This window comes from Carettochelys insculpta, chromosome 4 (assembly GCF_033958435.1).
Source record: "Carettochelys insculpta isolate YL-2023 chromosome 4, ASM3395843v1, whole genome shotgun sequence".
Classification (NCBI taxonomy): domain Eukaryota; kingdom Metazoa; phylum Chordata; order Testudines; family Carettochelyidae; genus Carettochelys; species Carettochelys insculpta.
In genome coordinates this window covers 5,075,968-5,092,993 of record NC_134140.1, presented here as the reverse complement: position 1 = coordinate 5,092,993, position 17,026 = coordinate 5,075,968, and the positions used below count along the sequence as shown (strand labels likewise).

General features: G+C 44.9%; 1 protein-coding gene across 1 annotated transcript in view; it reads left to right on the top strand.

Moving 5' to 3' along the window:
- SFXN5 (sideroflexin 5) overlaps window positions 1-16,718 on the top strand; it is a 208,032-nt gene extending 191,314 nt beyond the window's left edge. The window contains exon 15 of the mRNA XM_074992204.1: window positions 14,183-16,718. Within this exon, the coding sequence (XP_074848305.1) occupies window positions 14,183-14,252 (70 nt within the window). The 3' untranslated portion in view covers window positions 14,253-16,718. The remainder of the gene's footprint in view (window positions 1-14,182) is intronic.
- The last annotated feature ends 308 nt before the right edge of the window (window positions 16,719-17,026 follow it).

Here is a 17,026-nt window from a genome sequence, read left to right as displayed (position 1 = left end):
TCCTTCACAATGGGGACCTGACCCAGAGCCCATTCAGGTCAATGCCGTACTTTCCATTGGCTTCTGTGGGTTTTGAATCAGGCCCAAAGTGAGTGCCAGAGCCCTGCCTTTTTGGTGTGGTAAAGTTGCACATCCACTTTGCATGGATATCTCGGATGACACAGGAAGCAACCCGGCACAGAATCAGGCCCCTTAGTTTCAACCAGTGCGTGTGTGGGTTATGAGGCTCACAGCAGCAGTGAAACGGAACAGCCAGGCCTGCCACAGCAGCTGTTTAAGAAATGGAGCTCACCAAGAGGTGGAGCCGAAAAATCTCAACCTGCCAGTGAGAAACCCAAACTGCTTTGGAGAAAAACACAGGCCAGCGAATTAGCAGAAGAAAACAGACTTCTCATTGCCGAACTGGTGGGGTGGAAGATAAAAGCCAAATTAAAATACAGCTGAGCCCCACAACTGAGGGACATACACACACATCCATATATTTGTAATGGAGGAAAAAAATATATATGCCAAAAGTGTAACAGCTAAACTGAGCATAAAGGGCACATGAACAATCTCACATTCCTAATGAATGCAGAAACCAAATTGGATCTAGTTGTATGTGGTGCAGTCTGCGTTCTATGTTGTTCTGAACTAGAATCCAAGTGGCAAACGGAATCAGCTGCTCGGATTACCCATGAGCAATGTCCTGGCTCTGTTTTCTATCTGCATCGCTCAGTTTTCCATGCCATGGTGCCATAATTTTGTCACCCTTTGAACCACTCTGCTGAAAGCCTGCCAGCCTCTCTGACGGGAGAGGTTAACTGAGTCACGGAAGGGTGTGGGGGAGGTGGAAGTGAGTACTTCTCCTTTGCAGAGATGTCACTGCTGCGGGGCGGGGGGGTGGTGGTGGAAAGGGGGGGATGATTTGTTTTTACATCATAATTACTGATCAAAGATTCCACTAGCTGTGAACTCTAGCTACCTGCCGGGGCATACAGATGGAGTGAGTAATTTTCAACATGCAGAGCTAATTACAGTGCTTGATAAAAAATATTCAAGGATTTGCTCGCTGCATTTTTTTGAGAGAGATACCTGAGAGAAAAAAAAAGAAACAAGTTTTGCAATGTTTAAAAAAAAAAGAAAGAAAAGACAAACTAGTTAATTTTTTTCCCAAGGAGGATGGTGGGAGGCTGTGGTTTGTTTCTTTTCACTCATGAACTTTCACTGCAGAGTGTTTAAGATCAGTGCTTTGCAGGTAATTAATTAGCAGGGGAACTAAGCCATAGATGCATTGTAAGGGCTAGGTGGTTTAAAAGAGACTGGAGGCGGGGAGTTAATATGCCCTTATCTTAAATTGCAACTACAAGATCTGATTCTTATTTCACACTTGCATGAGTAAGGAATAGCTCTGTTGAAATCAAGAGTCCTATGGCAGGACTGGCTTCAAAAGAATCGTAATCAGATGCAGCAAGAGATTTTAGATTTATTTTCTTCCAATGAAGCCATATCAAATTTGCTTACTTTATTTTATTTTCATTTTAATTTATTTCATTTCATGTTTGCTATTGCTGTGCTGGTTAAGCTCAGCTAGAGAGCTGGCCTGTGATTTGAGATTTTCCTTTAACTTCTGCAACTTTGGCCCAAGATCTCAATGGCAAAGCTGGTATAGGTGCTTGTTCTAGATGTTGTGCTCATGGATGGTGCCCCTTACCGCCATGTGACCTGCTCCATGATTACAGTGCCTAGATGCTGCCATAATTCACATCATAATAATTACTATTGGTGTTAATAATGATAAAGATTCTGCAGTCATGACCTACAACTTCTCTGTTAATGGCATGCAACTCCAGAGGGAATCCTGCTCACTTTCCCATGACGGCAGTGCAGTTACTGGAGCAAACAATTGGGCAGTGTCCCTTTAACAGGGATGAGTCACAAACAGTGATCCCCTGCTTACCAAAATCAAACTCAGAAATGACTTTCTTTTTGTCCTCAGAGGTGCTGAGGACCTGCAGCTCCCATTGCCTTTAACTGGAGCTCAGTGTCCAGCCCCTCTCTAAGTTTGACCCACAATGGATACGTGTGATTTCAGGAGAAAGAGGTAACAATCTGAGACTATTCTGAACCAAAGCCTCTGAGCCAAACATCCCTGAATTTTGCATCTGGTTCTTCTATTAGATGTAGCCATGTAACTGGTATTGACTTTGGTTTCTGTGCACATCATAAAAACATCAGAATGACCACACTGGTACAGACCCGTGGTCTATGTAGCCCAGTCACCTGCATTCTGACAGTGGCAAATGCCAGGTACTTTGGAGGGAAGAAACAAAACAGGGTATTCAGTTGATCCATCCCCCTGTTGCCCAGTCCCAGCTGCTGCAGTCAGAGATTTAGGGACCCCCAAGCCAGCAGTTGCATCCCTGACCAGCTTGGCTAGTAGCCATTGCTGACCCTGTCCTCTCTAAATTTATCTAATTCTTTTTGGACACCAGTTATACTTCTAGGCTTCAGCATCCCCTGGTGAGGAGTTCCCCAGGTTGATGAGGATTGTGTGAGGAGATACTTCCTCCTGTTAGTTTTAAGCCTTCTGCCTTTTCATTTCATTGAATAACTTTATTGTGTTACGTGACTTTCTCAACGTCACTTGTGATATTACAGGTGCTTATCATACTCTCCACCCCCGCCCCACTTACCTGTCTGTTTTCCAAGCTGAACAGCCCCAGGCTTTTTAATTTCTCTCATATGGAAGCTGTTCCATAAACCACATCATTTTGCTGCAGTTCTCTGTACCAATTCCAATATATCTTTTTTGTGCTGGGTGACTAGACCTTCGTGCAATATTCAAGATGTAGCAGGAATTTGTAAAGTGGCATTATGGTATTTTCTGTCGTATTATCTGTTCCTTTCCTAATGGTTTCTAACATCCTGCTAGCTTTTATTGCTAGTACATTGCTGGTACTGCATTACTTTGTGCTTATCAGCACTGAACTTGATCTGCCATTTTGTCATCCAGTTTTGAGAGACTTCTCTGTAACTCTTAGCAGTTAGTTTTGATTGAAGCAGTTATTATTTTGAATAATTCCCCATCGTTTACATATTTTGTCACCTGTTCACCCCCTTTTCCAGATCATTTCTGCATATGTTGAAATGCACACATCCAAGTATGGGTCCTTGAGAGATCCTGTCATGTACTGCTGTCCATTTTGAAAACTGTCCATTTAGTCCTAATCTTTATTCTGTGGCTTTTAGCCAGTTACTGATCCAAGAGGAGACCGTCTCTCTTACCCCATGACTATACTTTGCTTAAGAATCTTTGATGTGAAAATCTTTCTGAAAAGCTAAGCACGCTATCGTCTGGATCACCCTTGTCCACGTGTTTGCTGACACTCTCAGAGAAGTCTAATAGATTGATGAGGTGTGATTCTTTACAAAAGCTGTGTTGACTCTTCCCCAATGTATCATGTTCATCTATGTGTCATCTTTAAATAGCTACTTCAGTTGTCTACGCTCTACTATAAAGCCTTCCATTTTGCCATGCAGGGGAGATGAAGCATGTGAGAGAGAACACACACAGTGCTCTCTGAGAGAATTTAATTTTGTTTTCTTGTATCCTTGTCCTTCCCTTCCCCTCACCTGTTTCTCGTTCTGTGTCTTTCCTATGCCAAGATCAACTGTGCATGTTCAGTCTGTGTTACGTTAAGGGAACTAATAAAACAAGAAGGAACAAAAGTAAAGGCTGAGCAAAGTTTGTGCATGTCTCATGTACACTGCCTCACAAAGCAGAGAGCTGCACAGCAGGTAGATGCCTTAAAAATTAAAGGTCTGGTATCCTGAAAACCACCCTAATAGTAACATAGCTACATTAAAGAATAATTTTAAATTGGCCAAACCAAATTGTCACATCTGAATGCCCTTTGGCTGAATTTTGAATTCTGATATATTGGCATTAGAAAAGATTCTGGAAAGGTCAACTAAAATGATTATGGGTCTGGAACAAATCCCATATGAAAAGAGATTAAAGAGGCGAGGACTTTTCAGGTTAGAAAAGAGGAGACAAAGGGAGGATATGATAGAGGTATATAAAATCACGAGTGGTGTGGAGAAAGTGAATAAGGAAAAATTATTTACTTGTTGCCATCATAGAAGAACTAGGGGACACCAAATGAAATTAACGGGCAGCAGGTTTGAAACAAATAAAAGGAAGTTCGTCTTCACACAATGCACAGTCAACCTGTGGAACTCCTTGCCAGAGGAGGCAGTGAAGGTTCGGACTATGACGAGGTTTAAAAAAAAGCTAGATACATTTGTGGAGGTTAGGTCCATCAATGGCTATGAGCCACGATGGGTAGGTATGGTGTCCCTGTCCTCTGTTGGTCAGAAGCTGGAGATGGATGGTAGGAGAGAGATCACTTGATTGTTACCTGTTTGGACCACTCCCTCTGGGGCACCTGGTATTGGCCTCTGTCAGCAGACAGGATACTGGGCTGGGTGGACCTTCGGTCTGACCCACTATGGCCATTCTTACGTTCTTATGAATATGAATTTTAGAGCCTGGGCCCATCTCTAGTAGCAGTGCTTTCCAAGCTGGTATCATTACAGTTCAGTTCATGTGTTATTTCAGATCAAGGCCACCCTCTTCAACATTGCAAGAGACTAACTGGAGTCCCTGCATTTCTTGATGTTTGCGTTTATTCACAGTTCTTCAATGAAGCATCATCTGTCACCTGCCTTTCACCCAGTCTCCTGTTATCCATATAAGGTAGCAGCAGAATCCAAGAGCACTTCTTGCTGGCATCAAAACAATCATGTTACCCTATTGCGCTCTTGGTGGTGGAGGTAGAAAAGCGGGGAGGATGTTATATGTTGTCCCTGGTTTGTGGAGTTAAGTGCAGGGAGGAATTCCTCTCCAATCTAATGGACAAAGCTTGTGTGGCTGCTGGACTTGGTTTTAAATGTCTAGTCCCTTTGTCTTCTAGAAATATAGCAGCATAGATCTTCTGTTCATACATTCCTGCATTCCGAGGCCAGAGGGAGCCATTGTGGTCATTTAACCCATTTAACGCAGAACAAAGACCTGCCCCAAAATAATTCCTTGCTCAGACCATCTACGCTGCCAGCAAGGCTTGATTTAAACATTTTCAGTGATGGAGGATTCACCATAGACCTTGGTAAACTCTTTCAGTGCTTAACTGATGTACCAGGTCCCAGTGGCCAGCTGCAGTACAGCTGACCTGGGCAAGGGAATCTAGAACTCATCCTAAGGTGCCAGCAGGAACTGTGCCTGACACAAAGGGAATCAGCTAATTTGTCATGGCCTCTGGCTTCCCAGAGATGGAGGGCAAGTCTTACTGCCTCGCTCCAGCTGCTCCGCATCACTCGTGCTGCTCAAAGCAACCAGTGTTTCCAGGAATAGGTAGGGTTTTCTTTTGCCCTCGATAAGCATGTGTCTCCTGCATTGATGTGGCTAGAAGATCCACTGGGATTTAGAGTGCTGCATGGGCCTCGGTGATACTCCAGAGTGAAACCGGGAGGTGGAACTTGCTCACCCCTGTTTATCACACAGAATGATTGACAGTATATTGGGGGCAGCAGGTGTCTCTCTCTTACCAGGCTTCTTGTTAGCCCTGTTTTGCGTGTGAACCCTTTTCAGTCCCCTTCTGAACATTCATATGCGTTCTCTATCCTTCGTATTTCTTTTCCCGTCCACTTGGTCATCTCCTCTTGTAGGTCTTCCCTCTCCCCTTCCCCTTTTAATCCCCCTAATTGCATCTCTGTTGTCTGCTCTGTCCGTCATCATCACTGCCTCTACTAATTCATTGCTTCCTGCTAGGGCAGCCTTTCCCTGCGTGGCTCGAGCAGATGCTGTGGGGAAACAGAATCAAAGTGGATATGTTCCAAACAGTATCTGGTCCTACTGCAAGGACTGGGGACCGCACTTGGTGCCCTCTCGAGGTCCCTTCCAGGTCTAGTATTCTATGAGTCTATGACCTGTCAGCCTGTCATGTGCAATAGAAGGTTACTCATTTTGGTCTCTCCAGCTGGCAATGGTTGCTGAGCCAGGCACTCCTCACCCGTTGTTAATCGGGAATAGCACCTATATGAACCGGGCCAGTGCCCATCCTCCAGCATGTCTTGATCCCTTCCACCCTACTCAGACCTGCCTTGATTGGCTGGCCATTGCTCTGGGCATCAGTATAATATACAGTTATGTACACAGGATTTAGCATCTCACCTTTTCCCAGCCTTCTATTTCTTCCAGCCAGTCATTGTGTAACTCAGGGACTTGTTGTCCTGCGATGCTTTTAAATGGGATTTCCCATTGACGTCACTGGCAAGTGTAAGATGCACATCTCAGCTTGCCTCTCGCTTAGGCTGGTGTGCATCCGGAACAAGCCCACTGAAATCCATAGCACGAGAGACACTCAAGCCCTTTGGGATTTGTAAGATTTTGGGGCTGAGCACTGTCTGTAAAACCTCATGTACCTAACTTCAGCCCCGGGTAAGAACCCAGGCACCATTGCGCTAGGAGCTGCACAAACCCAGAATAGTGATAATGGGTCAGCCTCACCATAGCGTTCCATTATGCAAGTTTAGGTTGTTGTTTCTCCCCTGAAATATGTGGTGGCGTTAACCCACTTGAAATCCAGAGTGATGCAATGTTGAATCAGCCCAACTTTTTTTTTTTAATCGATGATTCATTTTAGAAGGGTTAGGAGTGGATGCTGGTGTCAGCGATAGCAGCAGAATGGTTCAACAATGAAAAACCCAGTGGTTGATGCTCAGGCCTTCAATTTAATAGGAATAATTAATCATAAAAAGCCAGTTTCACTTGCGGGTGTGCACGGCCATGTCTGCATTTGCCATACTTGAACCTCGTACCGCAGACTTGCTGTTCATGAGTAAGGGTGGGGTAAACCTCTCACTGCTGTTTTTGCACTGTCATCCCTGCAAACTGGGCTCAGCACGAGCAGGTGCTGATTTTAAGGAATTACGAAGCTTTTTGTTTATTAACTTCTGATGGTGTTTACGTACTTCCCTAATGAGGTGACGTGATAATGGGAACAGACAGGCTTAGGGTGGCCAAACTTACTGGACCACTAAGCACTGGGAGCTCTGAAATCTTTAACTTGGAGGCTCAAGCATGACCTGGTTTTGGGGATCCAGCCTGAAACACCTTGAAAAGGGACCTGATTTATAGATGGTGGGAGCTCACCATGTCCTAAGAAGTGGGCCCCTTTAGGATTTCAGATTGGGCCCAGTGTTCTTTTTAAGCTGAGCACTTGAGCAGCCACCCAGGAGAGATTCAGGTATTGCCCGGCTGACTAGCAGAGTGTCCAGAGCTAGCCGCATGTGTTTCTATTGGTGGTTCACATGCTCACCTGCCTTGGTGCATGTAACAAAATTTATTCTGCCCCGGGTGGAAAAAATTAGAGGGACCCCTCTTTGCCCTGCTCATGGAAGCATCCGTAAGCACTAATCACTCTTGTAAAAGAGTGATCTCTGTTTACTATGGGGTCACTGGATCTCTCTTTACTTGCAAAAAAACATTTTTTAAAAAGGCCCAAATTCTGTTCTCACTTGGTCCGGCGGTAAATCTGGAGTAACCCCACCAACTTCATTGGAATTACCCCAGGCATGAGTAAGAGAAGAATCTAGCCCAAATCATAATCCACCATTCCTATAGCACACATTTTCAGAGCCAAGACACACACACACACACACACTTTGCTATTTATGCAATATTAGAAATTATAAGCATGGTACTGAGAGAGTGAGAGCACATTAATGCTGTTTATTAGGACAGCAAATTGTGCCAAAAACAATACACACAACAGCTAATGATAGCATTATGCACATTCACTTAATAGCTAATTAATCTCTCTGACTTTCCTAATGTACAAAAGGAGTTTCGAACCTGTGAGAACAGCAGCGTCATTTGCATTTATTATTCCCCATAATTGGGGAAGTGGGAGAAATGGCAAAAGAAACACATCGAGTTGTTCACCTCAGCAGATAATAATGAGACTATCATCTCCTGTAGTATTTAATTAGAAATGTAGCAGTTAATTGATTTCTTGGGTATGTTAATTAAAGAATAACGAGGCCCAGTTTGCAGCAGAAGGAGCCGGCAAGAAGTTTGAGTCCCTTGCGGGAGACGTGTTTGCTCCCAGGGCAGGTTGACACATCGCCTGGAGCTCAAGGGGACTGGAGGGTTGTAGCATGAGGGTGTTCAGGCCTCAGCTAAAATCATCCAGATCACCATCTTCTGTGGGAGACCTCTGCAGGAGCAGGCGGTTGGCCAGGAACACACCTCAAGTGCTGTCTCAAACCAGCAGCTTCTAGGACCTGCTGCTGCTGGGGTTGCTGCCAAAGGCTAGGACTGGCCACGCAGCCACTGTACTCCTCAACATCAGCCTCAGGGCTATTGGCCAGTCCAGGCCCATTGGAAGGCCTTAGGCCTTGTTAACTTCGGAGCAGACTCATGACCAGCGGAAGAGCACTAGGTGTCTCACAAGAGCCTCCTGCTCCATTCCCCTCATGCCGATTCTGGGCACCCTGGGGGCATGGAGCCACAGGGGCAGCCACTCTGCACTTGCATACAGGCGTGGGGAAGGCCATGACATTACATCTGTGGGGCCATGCTAGATGCATCTGGTGTTTTTCATTCACGTGTAGATTTTTCCCCTTCCGTGTGCGGAATAAATATTGTTATGTGCACTGAGGCACTGGCGCATGTGCACCGCAAATAGAAACACAACTCCAGTGGTGGCCACTCCACTAATCAGCTGGGTGACATGAAGTCATGCCAACCCTATTTTCTGCTATAGACCAGGCCTCATTGCCATGCTCAGGGTAGCTGAGCCATAATATAGTCTTCACAGATGGAAAACGGCCTAGTGGACCATCCAGGCCATCAGCCAGAGGCTGTGAAGATGCCCAAGCCACCATGAGTCTCCTCACCAGGCCATATAAGGTAACGAAGAAGAAGGAGCGACACCAGCCAGATGACAGATGGAGTCACAGGGCCAGAGCCTCAGCTGGCATGAATCCGCCTGGCTCCATTGGTGTCCATGGGACTCCGCAGATTTGTGCCACCTGAGGAGCCGTGCCAGAAAGTGGCCATTACCGACACGTCACAACTTAGCTCCACTGGTCACCAACAAGCAATAACGTAAACCCGAATGTGGTGCAAAACCTTAAAAGGCCCAGCTGAGCGGCAAGTGTTGTGTGTTTCAGCCTGGCTGAGATCAGCCGGCAAAGCAGTTGTGAAAAAGTACCTGACCAAGCAGAAAGTCTGCTGGCCATTCTTTTACATCCTACACTGCCACCTTCCTCACCCCAGCTGGGATAGGTAATGGAGACCTACCATTCAGCAAAGCCATAGCTTCTTTTGTTCAAGATACTTTGTAAAGCAAAACTGACCAGACAGCACAGCTCTTGCAGACCACAATAGTGAAATCTAATCCTTGCGCCTTTTCTACATCTGCTTCCTGCTGTTAGGCTGTGTCTACACTGGCATTCCTCTTTCGAAAGAGGTATGCAAATGAAGTAAACTGAAAATTTCGCTCAGGAAAGCGAAAGCACAATTGGAACTGCAGCTGGCAAGGGTTGTGAAGAGTAACAAGAAGGGGTTCTACAGGCATGTGAACAATAAACGGGTTATCAGAGAAGGTGTGAGGCCATTACTGGGTGAGGGAGGTAACCTATTGACAGATGATGCAGGAAAAAGTACTCAATGCTTTTTTTGCCTCAGTCTTCACGGACGAAGTCAACTTCCCAATGATGGTCCTAGATGATGTAGTATGGGAAGGTGGAGGGCAGCCATCTGTGGGGAAGGAACAAGTTCTGAGCTATCTAGTAAAACTAGATGTGCACAAGTCTGTGGGTCTGGATTTAATGCACCCCAGGGTACTGAGGGAATTGGCAGAGGTCATTGTTGAACCTTTGGCCATTATCCTTGAAGACTCTTGGAGATCGGGGGAGATACCGGATGACTGGAAGAAGGCAAACGTAGTGCCCATCTTTAAAAAAGGAAAGGACAATGCAGGGAACTATAGACCCATCAGCCTTACCTCAGTCCCTGGGAAAATAAGGGAGGGAATCCTCAAGGAATCCATTTTGAAGCACTTGGAAGAGGGGAAAGTGATCAAAAGTAGCCAACATGGATTCACCAGGGGCAAGTCCTGCCTCACCAATCTGATTTAGCTTCTATGACGAGGTAACAAGCTCTGTGGACATGAGGAAGTCAGTGGATGTGATATACCTTGACTTCAGCAAGGCTTTTGATATGGTTTCCCACAACATTCTTGTCCATAAGTTAAGGAAATATGGATTGGATCCTTGGACTATAAGATGGATAGAAAGCTGGCTTGATGGTCGGGCCCAGCGGGTCGTGGTCAATGGCTCAATATCTGGATGGTGGTCTGTTTCAAGCGGAGTGCCGCAAGGCTCAGTTCTGGGGCTGGTGTTATTCAACATCTTTATTAATGACCTGGATGAGGGACTGGGTAGCACCCTCAGCAAGTTTGTGGATGACACAAAACTAGGTGGAGAGGTAGATATGTTGGAGGGTAAAGAGAGAATCCAGAGGGACCTGGATAAATTGGAGGACTGGGCCAAAAGAAATCGGATGTGGTTCAATAAGGAGAAGTGTAGAGTCCTGCACCTGGGGCAGAAGAATCCCAAACGTTGTTACAGGCTGGGGACCAACTGGCTCAGCAGCAGTACGATGGAAAGGGACCTAGGGGTTATGGTGGATGAAAGGCTGGATATGAGTAAACAGTGTGCCCTTGTAGCCAAGAAGGCTAACAGCATACTGGGGCGCATTAGGAGGAGCATTTTGAGCAGATCTAGAGAAGTAGTTATTCCTCTTTATTTGGCACTGGTGAGGCCACATCTGGAATATTGTGTCCAGTTTTGGGCCCCTCCCCAGTATAAAAAGGATGAGGATTTGCTAGAGCAGGTTCAGCGAAGGGCAGCAAAAATGATTAAGGGTCTGGAGCACAAGACCTATGAGGAGAGGCTGAGGGATTTGGGCTTGTTTAGTTTACAGAAGAGAAGACTTAGAGGTGATTTAATAGCAGCCTTCAACTTCCGGAAGGGGAGCTCTAAAAAGGAGGGTGAGAAACTGTTCTCAGTGGTGTCAGATGGCAGAACAAGGAGTAATGGTCTGAAGTTGAAGAGGGAGAGGTGTAGGTTAGATATTAGGAAAAACTTATTCACCAGGCGGGTGGTGCAGCATTGGAATGCGTTGCCGAGAGAGGTGGTAGATTCTCCATCCCTTGAGGTTTTTAAGTCCCAGCTGGACAAGGTCCTGGCTGGGATGACTTAGTGGGGGTTGATCCTGCTTGAAGCAGGAGGCTGGACTAGATGACCTCCTGAGGTCCCTTCCAGCCCTGTGATTCTGTGATTTGGTGAAAATGCAAATGAGGCACAAATTTGCATATCCACCACCTCATTTGCATATTCATATTTTGAAATAGCTTTTTTCAAAGAAGAAAACCAGTGTAGACATGGCTCTTTGGAAAGTAAAACCCCATCTTCGAAAGAATCCTTCTTCCCTTTTTTATGGGAAGAAGGATCTTTCGAAGATGGGGTTTACTTTGCAAAGAGCCATGTCTACACAGGTTTTCTTCTGTTGAAAGAAGCTATTTTGAAATAAGAATATGCAAATGAGGTGGTGGGTATGCAAATTTGTGCCTCATTTGCCTTTTTGAGTTACCTCAAAAATAGAATCAAATGAAACAAAAATCCTAAAGGAATCAAAATGTTCCATAGACTCATTATGGATAACAATTCATTCCTCTAATATGAATATGGCATTAGGAATATACTACCGACCACCTAACCAGGACAGTGATAGTGATGCTGAAATGTTAAGGGAGATTAGAGAGGCTATCAAAATAAAAAACACAGTAATAATAGGAGATTTCAATTATCCCCATATTGATTGGGTACATCTCACCTGAGGATGGGATTCAGAGATTAAATTTCTTGATGCCTTAAATGACTGCTTCTTGGAGCAGCTAGTACAGGAACCCACAAGGGGAGAGTCAATTCTCGATCTAGTCCTGACTGGAACGCAGGATCTGGTCCAAGAGGTAACTGTTACTGGACATAGTGGACATACTGGAAATAGTGACCACAATATAATAACTTTTAATATTCCTGTGTTGGGAAGAACACCGCAGCGGTCAAACACTCCGGCATTTAATTTCAAAAAGGGGAATTACACTAAAATGAGGAAGCTAGTTAAACAGAAACTAAAAGGTAGAGTAACTAAACTAAAATCCCTGGAAGCTGCATGGAAACTGTTTAAAGACACCATACTAGAGGCCCGACTTAAATGTATACCCCAAATAAAAAAACACAGTAAGAGACCTAACAAAGAACCACCATGGCTTAACAGCCACGTTAAAAAGGCAGTGAGAGAGAAAAGGGCAGCTTTTAAAAAGTGGAAGTCAAATCCTAGTGAGGAAAATAGAAAGGAACACAAACACTCCCAAATTAAGTGTCATAATGTAGTAAGAAAAGCCAAAAAAGATTTTGAGGAACAGCTAGCCAAAAATTCAAAAAATGATAGTAAAATATTTTTTAAATACATTAGAAGCAGGAAGCCCGCTAAAAAAGCAGTGGGGCCCTTGGACGATAAAGATATAAAAGGAGCGATCAAGGAAGACAGTGCCATTGCGGAGCGATTAAATGATTTCTTTGCTTCAGTCTTCACGGCTGAGGATGTTACAGAGGTTCCTAAATCTGAGCCAGCCTTTTTAGGTGACAAATCTGAGGAACTCTCCCAGATTGAAGTGACATTAGAGGAGGTTTTGGAGTTAATTGATAAGCTGAATAGTAACAAGTCTCCAGAACCAGATGGTATTCACCCAAGGGTTCTGAAAGAACTCAAATGTGAAATTGCGGAGTTATTAACAGTGGTTTGTAACCTATCCTTTAAATCCGCTTCGGTACCCAATGACTGGAAGACGGCCAATATAACGCCAATATTTAAAAAAGGCTCTAGAGGAGACCCTGGCAATTATATACCGATAAGTCTAACATCAGTACCAGGCAAATTACTAGAAACAATAGTAAAGAATAAAATTGCAAGGCACATAGAAGAGCACGAATTGTTGGGCAAAAGTCAGCATGGTTTCTGCAGAGGGAAGTCGTGTCTAACTAATCTATTAGAATTTTTTGAAGGGGTTAATAAACATGCGGACAAGGGGCACCCAGTGGACATAATATACCTAGATTTCCAGAAAGCCTTTGACATGGTCCCACACCAAAGGCTTTTATGTAAATTAGGCGGTCATGGGATAGGAGGAAAGATCCTTTCATGGATCGGGAATTGGTTAAAAGACAGAAAACAAAGGGTTGGAATAAATGGTAAATTTTCACAATGGAGGGGGGTAACTAGTGGTGTTCCCCAGGGGTCAGTCCTGGGACCGATCCTGTTCAACTTATTCATCAATGATCTAGAAAATGAGGTAAGCAGTGAGGTGGCAAAGTTTGCAGATGACACCAAGTTGTTCAGGACAGTCAAAACCAAAAGAGATTGTGAAGAACTACAAAAAGATCTCAGCAAACTGAGTGATTGGGCAGCAAAATGGCAAATGAAATTTAATGTGGGTAAGTGTAAGGTAATGCACATTGGAAAAAATAACCCAAATTACACGTACAACATGATGGGGTCAAATTTAGCTTCGACAGATCAGGAAAAGGATCTTGGAGTTATAGTGGATAGTTCTCTGAAGACATCCACGCAGTGTGCAGCGGCAGTTAGTAAAGCAAATAGGATGTTAGGAATTATTAAAAAAGGGATCGATAATAAGACAAAAGATATCATACTTCCCCTATATAAAACTGGTACGCCCACATCTTGAGTACTGCGTGCAGATGTGGTCTCCTCACCTCAAAAAAGATATATTGGCATTAGAAAATGTTCAGAAAAGGGCGACTAAGATGATTAGGGGCTTGGAACGGGTCCCATATGGGGAGAGGCTAGAAAGACTGGGACTTTTCAGTCTGGAAAAGAGGCGATTGAGGGGCGATATGATAGAGGTATATAAAATCATGAATGGTGCGGAGAAAGTGAATATAGAAAAATTATTTACCCTTTCCCATAATACAAGAACTAGGGGGCACCAAATGAAATTGATGGGTAGTAGGTTCAAAACTAATAAAAGGAAATTTTTCTTCACAGAGCGCACAGTCAACCTGTGGAACTCCTTGCCGGAGGAGGCTGTGAAGGTCAGGACTCTATTAGGGTTTAAAAAAGAGCTCGATAAATTTTTGCAGGTTAGGTCCATAAATGGCTATTAGCCAGGGGTAAAGTGTGGTGCCCTAGCCTTCAGTACTAGGGCAGGAGATGGATGGCAGGAGATAAATCACTTGATCATTGTCATTTTCCTTCTCTGGGGCACCTGGCATTGGCCACTGTCGGCAGACGGGATACCGGGCTGGATGGACCTTTGGTCTGACCCAGTATGGCCATTCTTATGTTCTTATGTTCTCGTTTGCATACCTCTTTCAAAAGAGGAATGCAAATGTAGACACAACCTTAGAGTCAAAGCTGGGTTCCTCGAGTGTCTTCAGCTATTTCATCACTTCCTAGTTTTGTTCATGGCTTGGTATGTTTCTTAACTAAAGCCCAATCCTGCAACTTCGGTCAAACTCCACTTACTCGGTGGTTACATGGTACTTACTGTCCACACCTAATAGCGTAAGGTCTCCAGGGCAGGGCCACATGGCCCAGCTCGGAATCAACATGGTGCTGCCGACGTCCATGGAGCTATTCCAAATTGCACTAACTGAAAGTGTGGCTCCATCATTGCCTGGAAAGCGGCTGGCGTGCTTGCTGTGCTGTATGATTTACACTCAGTGAAGCCAATCAGAGCTGTGCCTAAGGGAGGCATACAGGAGGTGGCTTCTGGTCTCTTAAGTCTGCCTGCCCTGGTGAATCCAGCAAGCTGCCCGGCACAGCATAGGTTATGTGCATGCTGTGAGTGAGGGGTGTGCGGGTCCTGCTCACGTCCACAGTAATTCTCACTGAGCTCGCACAAGTCCCAATAGTACTGTAGCCACGGCTGCATGGGTAGCACCAACAGAGGCACAAGCTTCCCTGAAAGCAGCTGAGCTGTGCCCCTCCAATACCATTCGCCATGCTGTCATGGCTGTGCTGCTGTGTGTGCGCCAGCTGGGTCCATGAGTGCTGGCACACCTGTGTGTACATGAGCATGGGAGGCACACCCCACACCCCCCAACCCCCGCTCAGAGTGGCACCATCACAGGGGGCAGAGTAGCAGGGTGACCAAATCTTCCCATCCCAAATACAGAACAGGGGCAGCTCCTCCTGGCTTCACCAAGGCCTGGGGAGCCAGGAATCGGGCAGTAGCCATGTAGGTGGGTGCTGGGAACCAGGAGGCAACCACACCAGTCCCGCTCCCAGCTGTCCCCAGGGGAGCCAGCTGGCAGCCATGTGGATCTGGCTCCCAGCTCTCCTGAGCCACGGGGAGGTGCGAACCAGATGGCAGATGTACTGGTGTGTGGTGGGAACTGGGAACCCCACGCGCTCCACAAATACAGGGCAATTAACCCCGTTTTGAAGATAAATCAGGACACCTTCCTGGCGCCTGAAATACGGGGCTGTCCCACCAGAACCAGGACAGATGGTCGCCTTACGTATTAGCGCTTTAACCTGTAGGAGAGCAGGAAGGGCGCATGCCTCGCATGTGGTTCTGTGTCTGAAATGTGAAATAAAAATGTGACACTGAAACAATTGGATAAAACTGTGTAGCTCTCAGGGTGACGTTGACGCCACATATCGCGAGAGCGCTCCCTGTCTCTTCCTTTTAAAAGCTTCTGATTCAGAACGCAAGCAGACTGGTGCAGTTGGGAAGTTTCTTGATGCTCTTAGTCACATTACAACAGAGGCAAGAGCTGTGCACAGAACCCTCTTAGGCTACAAAAGAACTAGTGAAATGGGGCGGCTATGCCAAAGAAGTAGCTTAAAGTTACTGGTGTCACATGTGCAAAATATGTGGGCTCAGAACAACTTTGGTTATTACAGACCTTGAAATCTCTCTGGTTCCCTTTAAGAAATGCCCTTTTTTAAAATGTTTTGTAAATGACATCCTCACTCACGTGCCGTTAAACTGGCTAAAGAAATCATCTGTTCAGAAAACAAGCCACTTCAATGTGAATGCACCTTATGATGGTATTGAATGGCAAACTAAATCATGAGCAAAACAGGGGTATTATCTTTCTGAAATGTCTCGTCTTCCAGCTGTTATTATAATGTAACTTTACAAGCACATATACCTCTGTCAATTTCAATCAATTCCGACACGCACACAGAGTCTTTTTAACCTTCTCAATAGATTTATCAATCACAACACTTTATGTAACACTTCTAAATGTCTGGAATAAAAGCAGATGCATTTAAAAGGTTTGGCTGTATCTTGGTTAATATATGTATACCATGTGTGATAGAGACCTGTCTGTTTTCATCCAGCAGGGGTGAGAGGACGTTAAAATACATTTATTCTATTTGTTACATGCTAACCACATCAGAGTCTAAAATGTACAGTGTGTGTGTGTGTGTGTGTGTGTGTGTGTGGTCTCTCCTGCCCCTGCTGAATGAACTAAGAGAGAGACTCTGTGTGTGTCATCATATCAGCCCCCACCGAACATCCCAGGCAAGAAACCAACATTTTCCAGAGGTTCATCCAGAAATGTCTCCCGAATTTATTAATGTGGACAAAATAAAACCACCACACCTTTCTTCTTCTGATGGGAAATGCTCTTCCCTGCTCAGTGCTGTAAAAAGAAACGGCTGCCTAGTGATGCAGTTAGTAACGCATCCAACCAAGTTCAAAAATTAATTCAGATGAGTGTTTACGTGTCATTTAACTCTAATTATTTCAGAATGTTTGAGTTAATCTTTTCAGAACCCCTTAACCTGATGACTCAGTTAGTAAAATAATAACATTCCTACCCTAAACAATTACCTTGAATGTGATTTTTTTTCCCAGCATTTAGGAGGTGA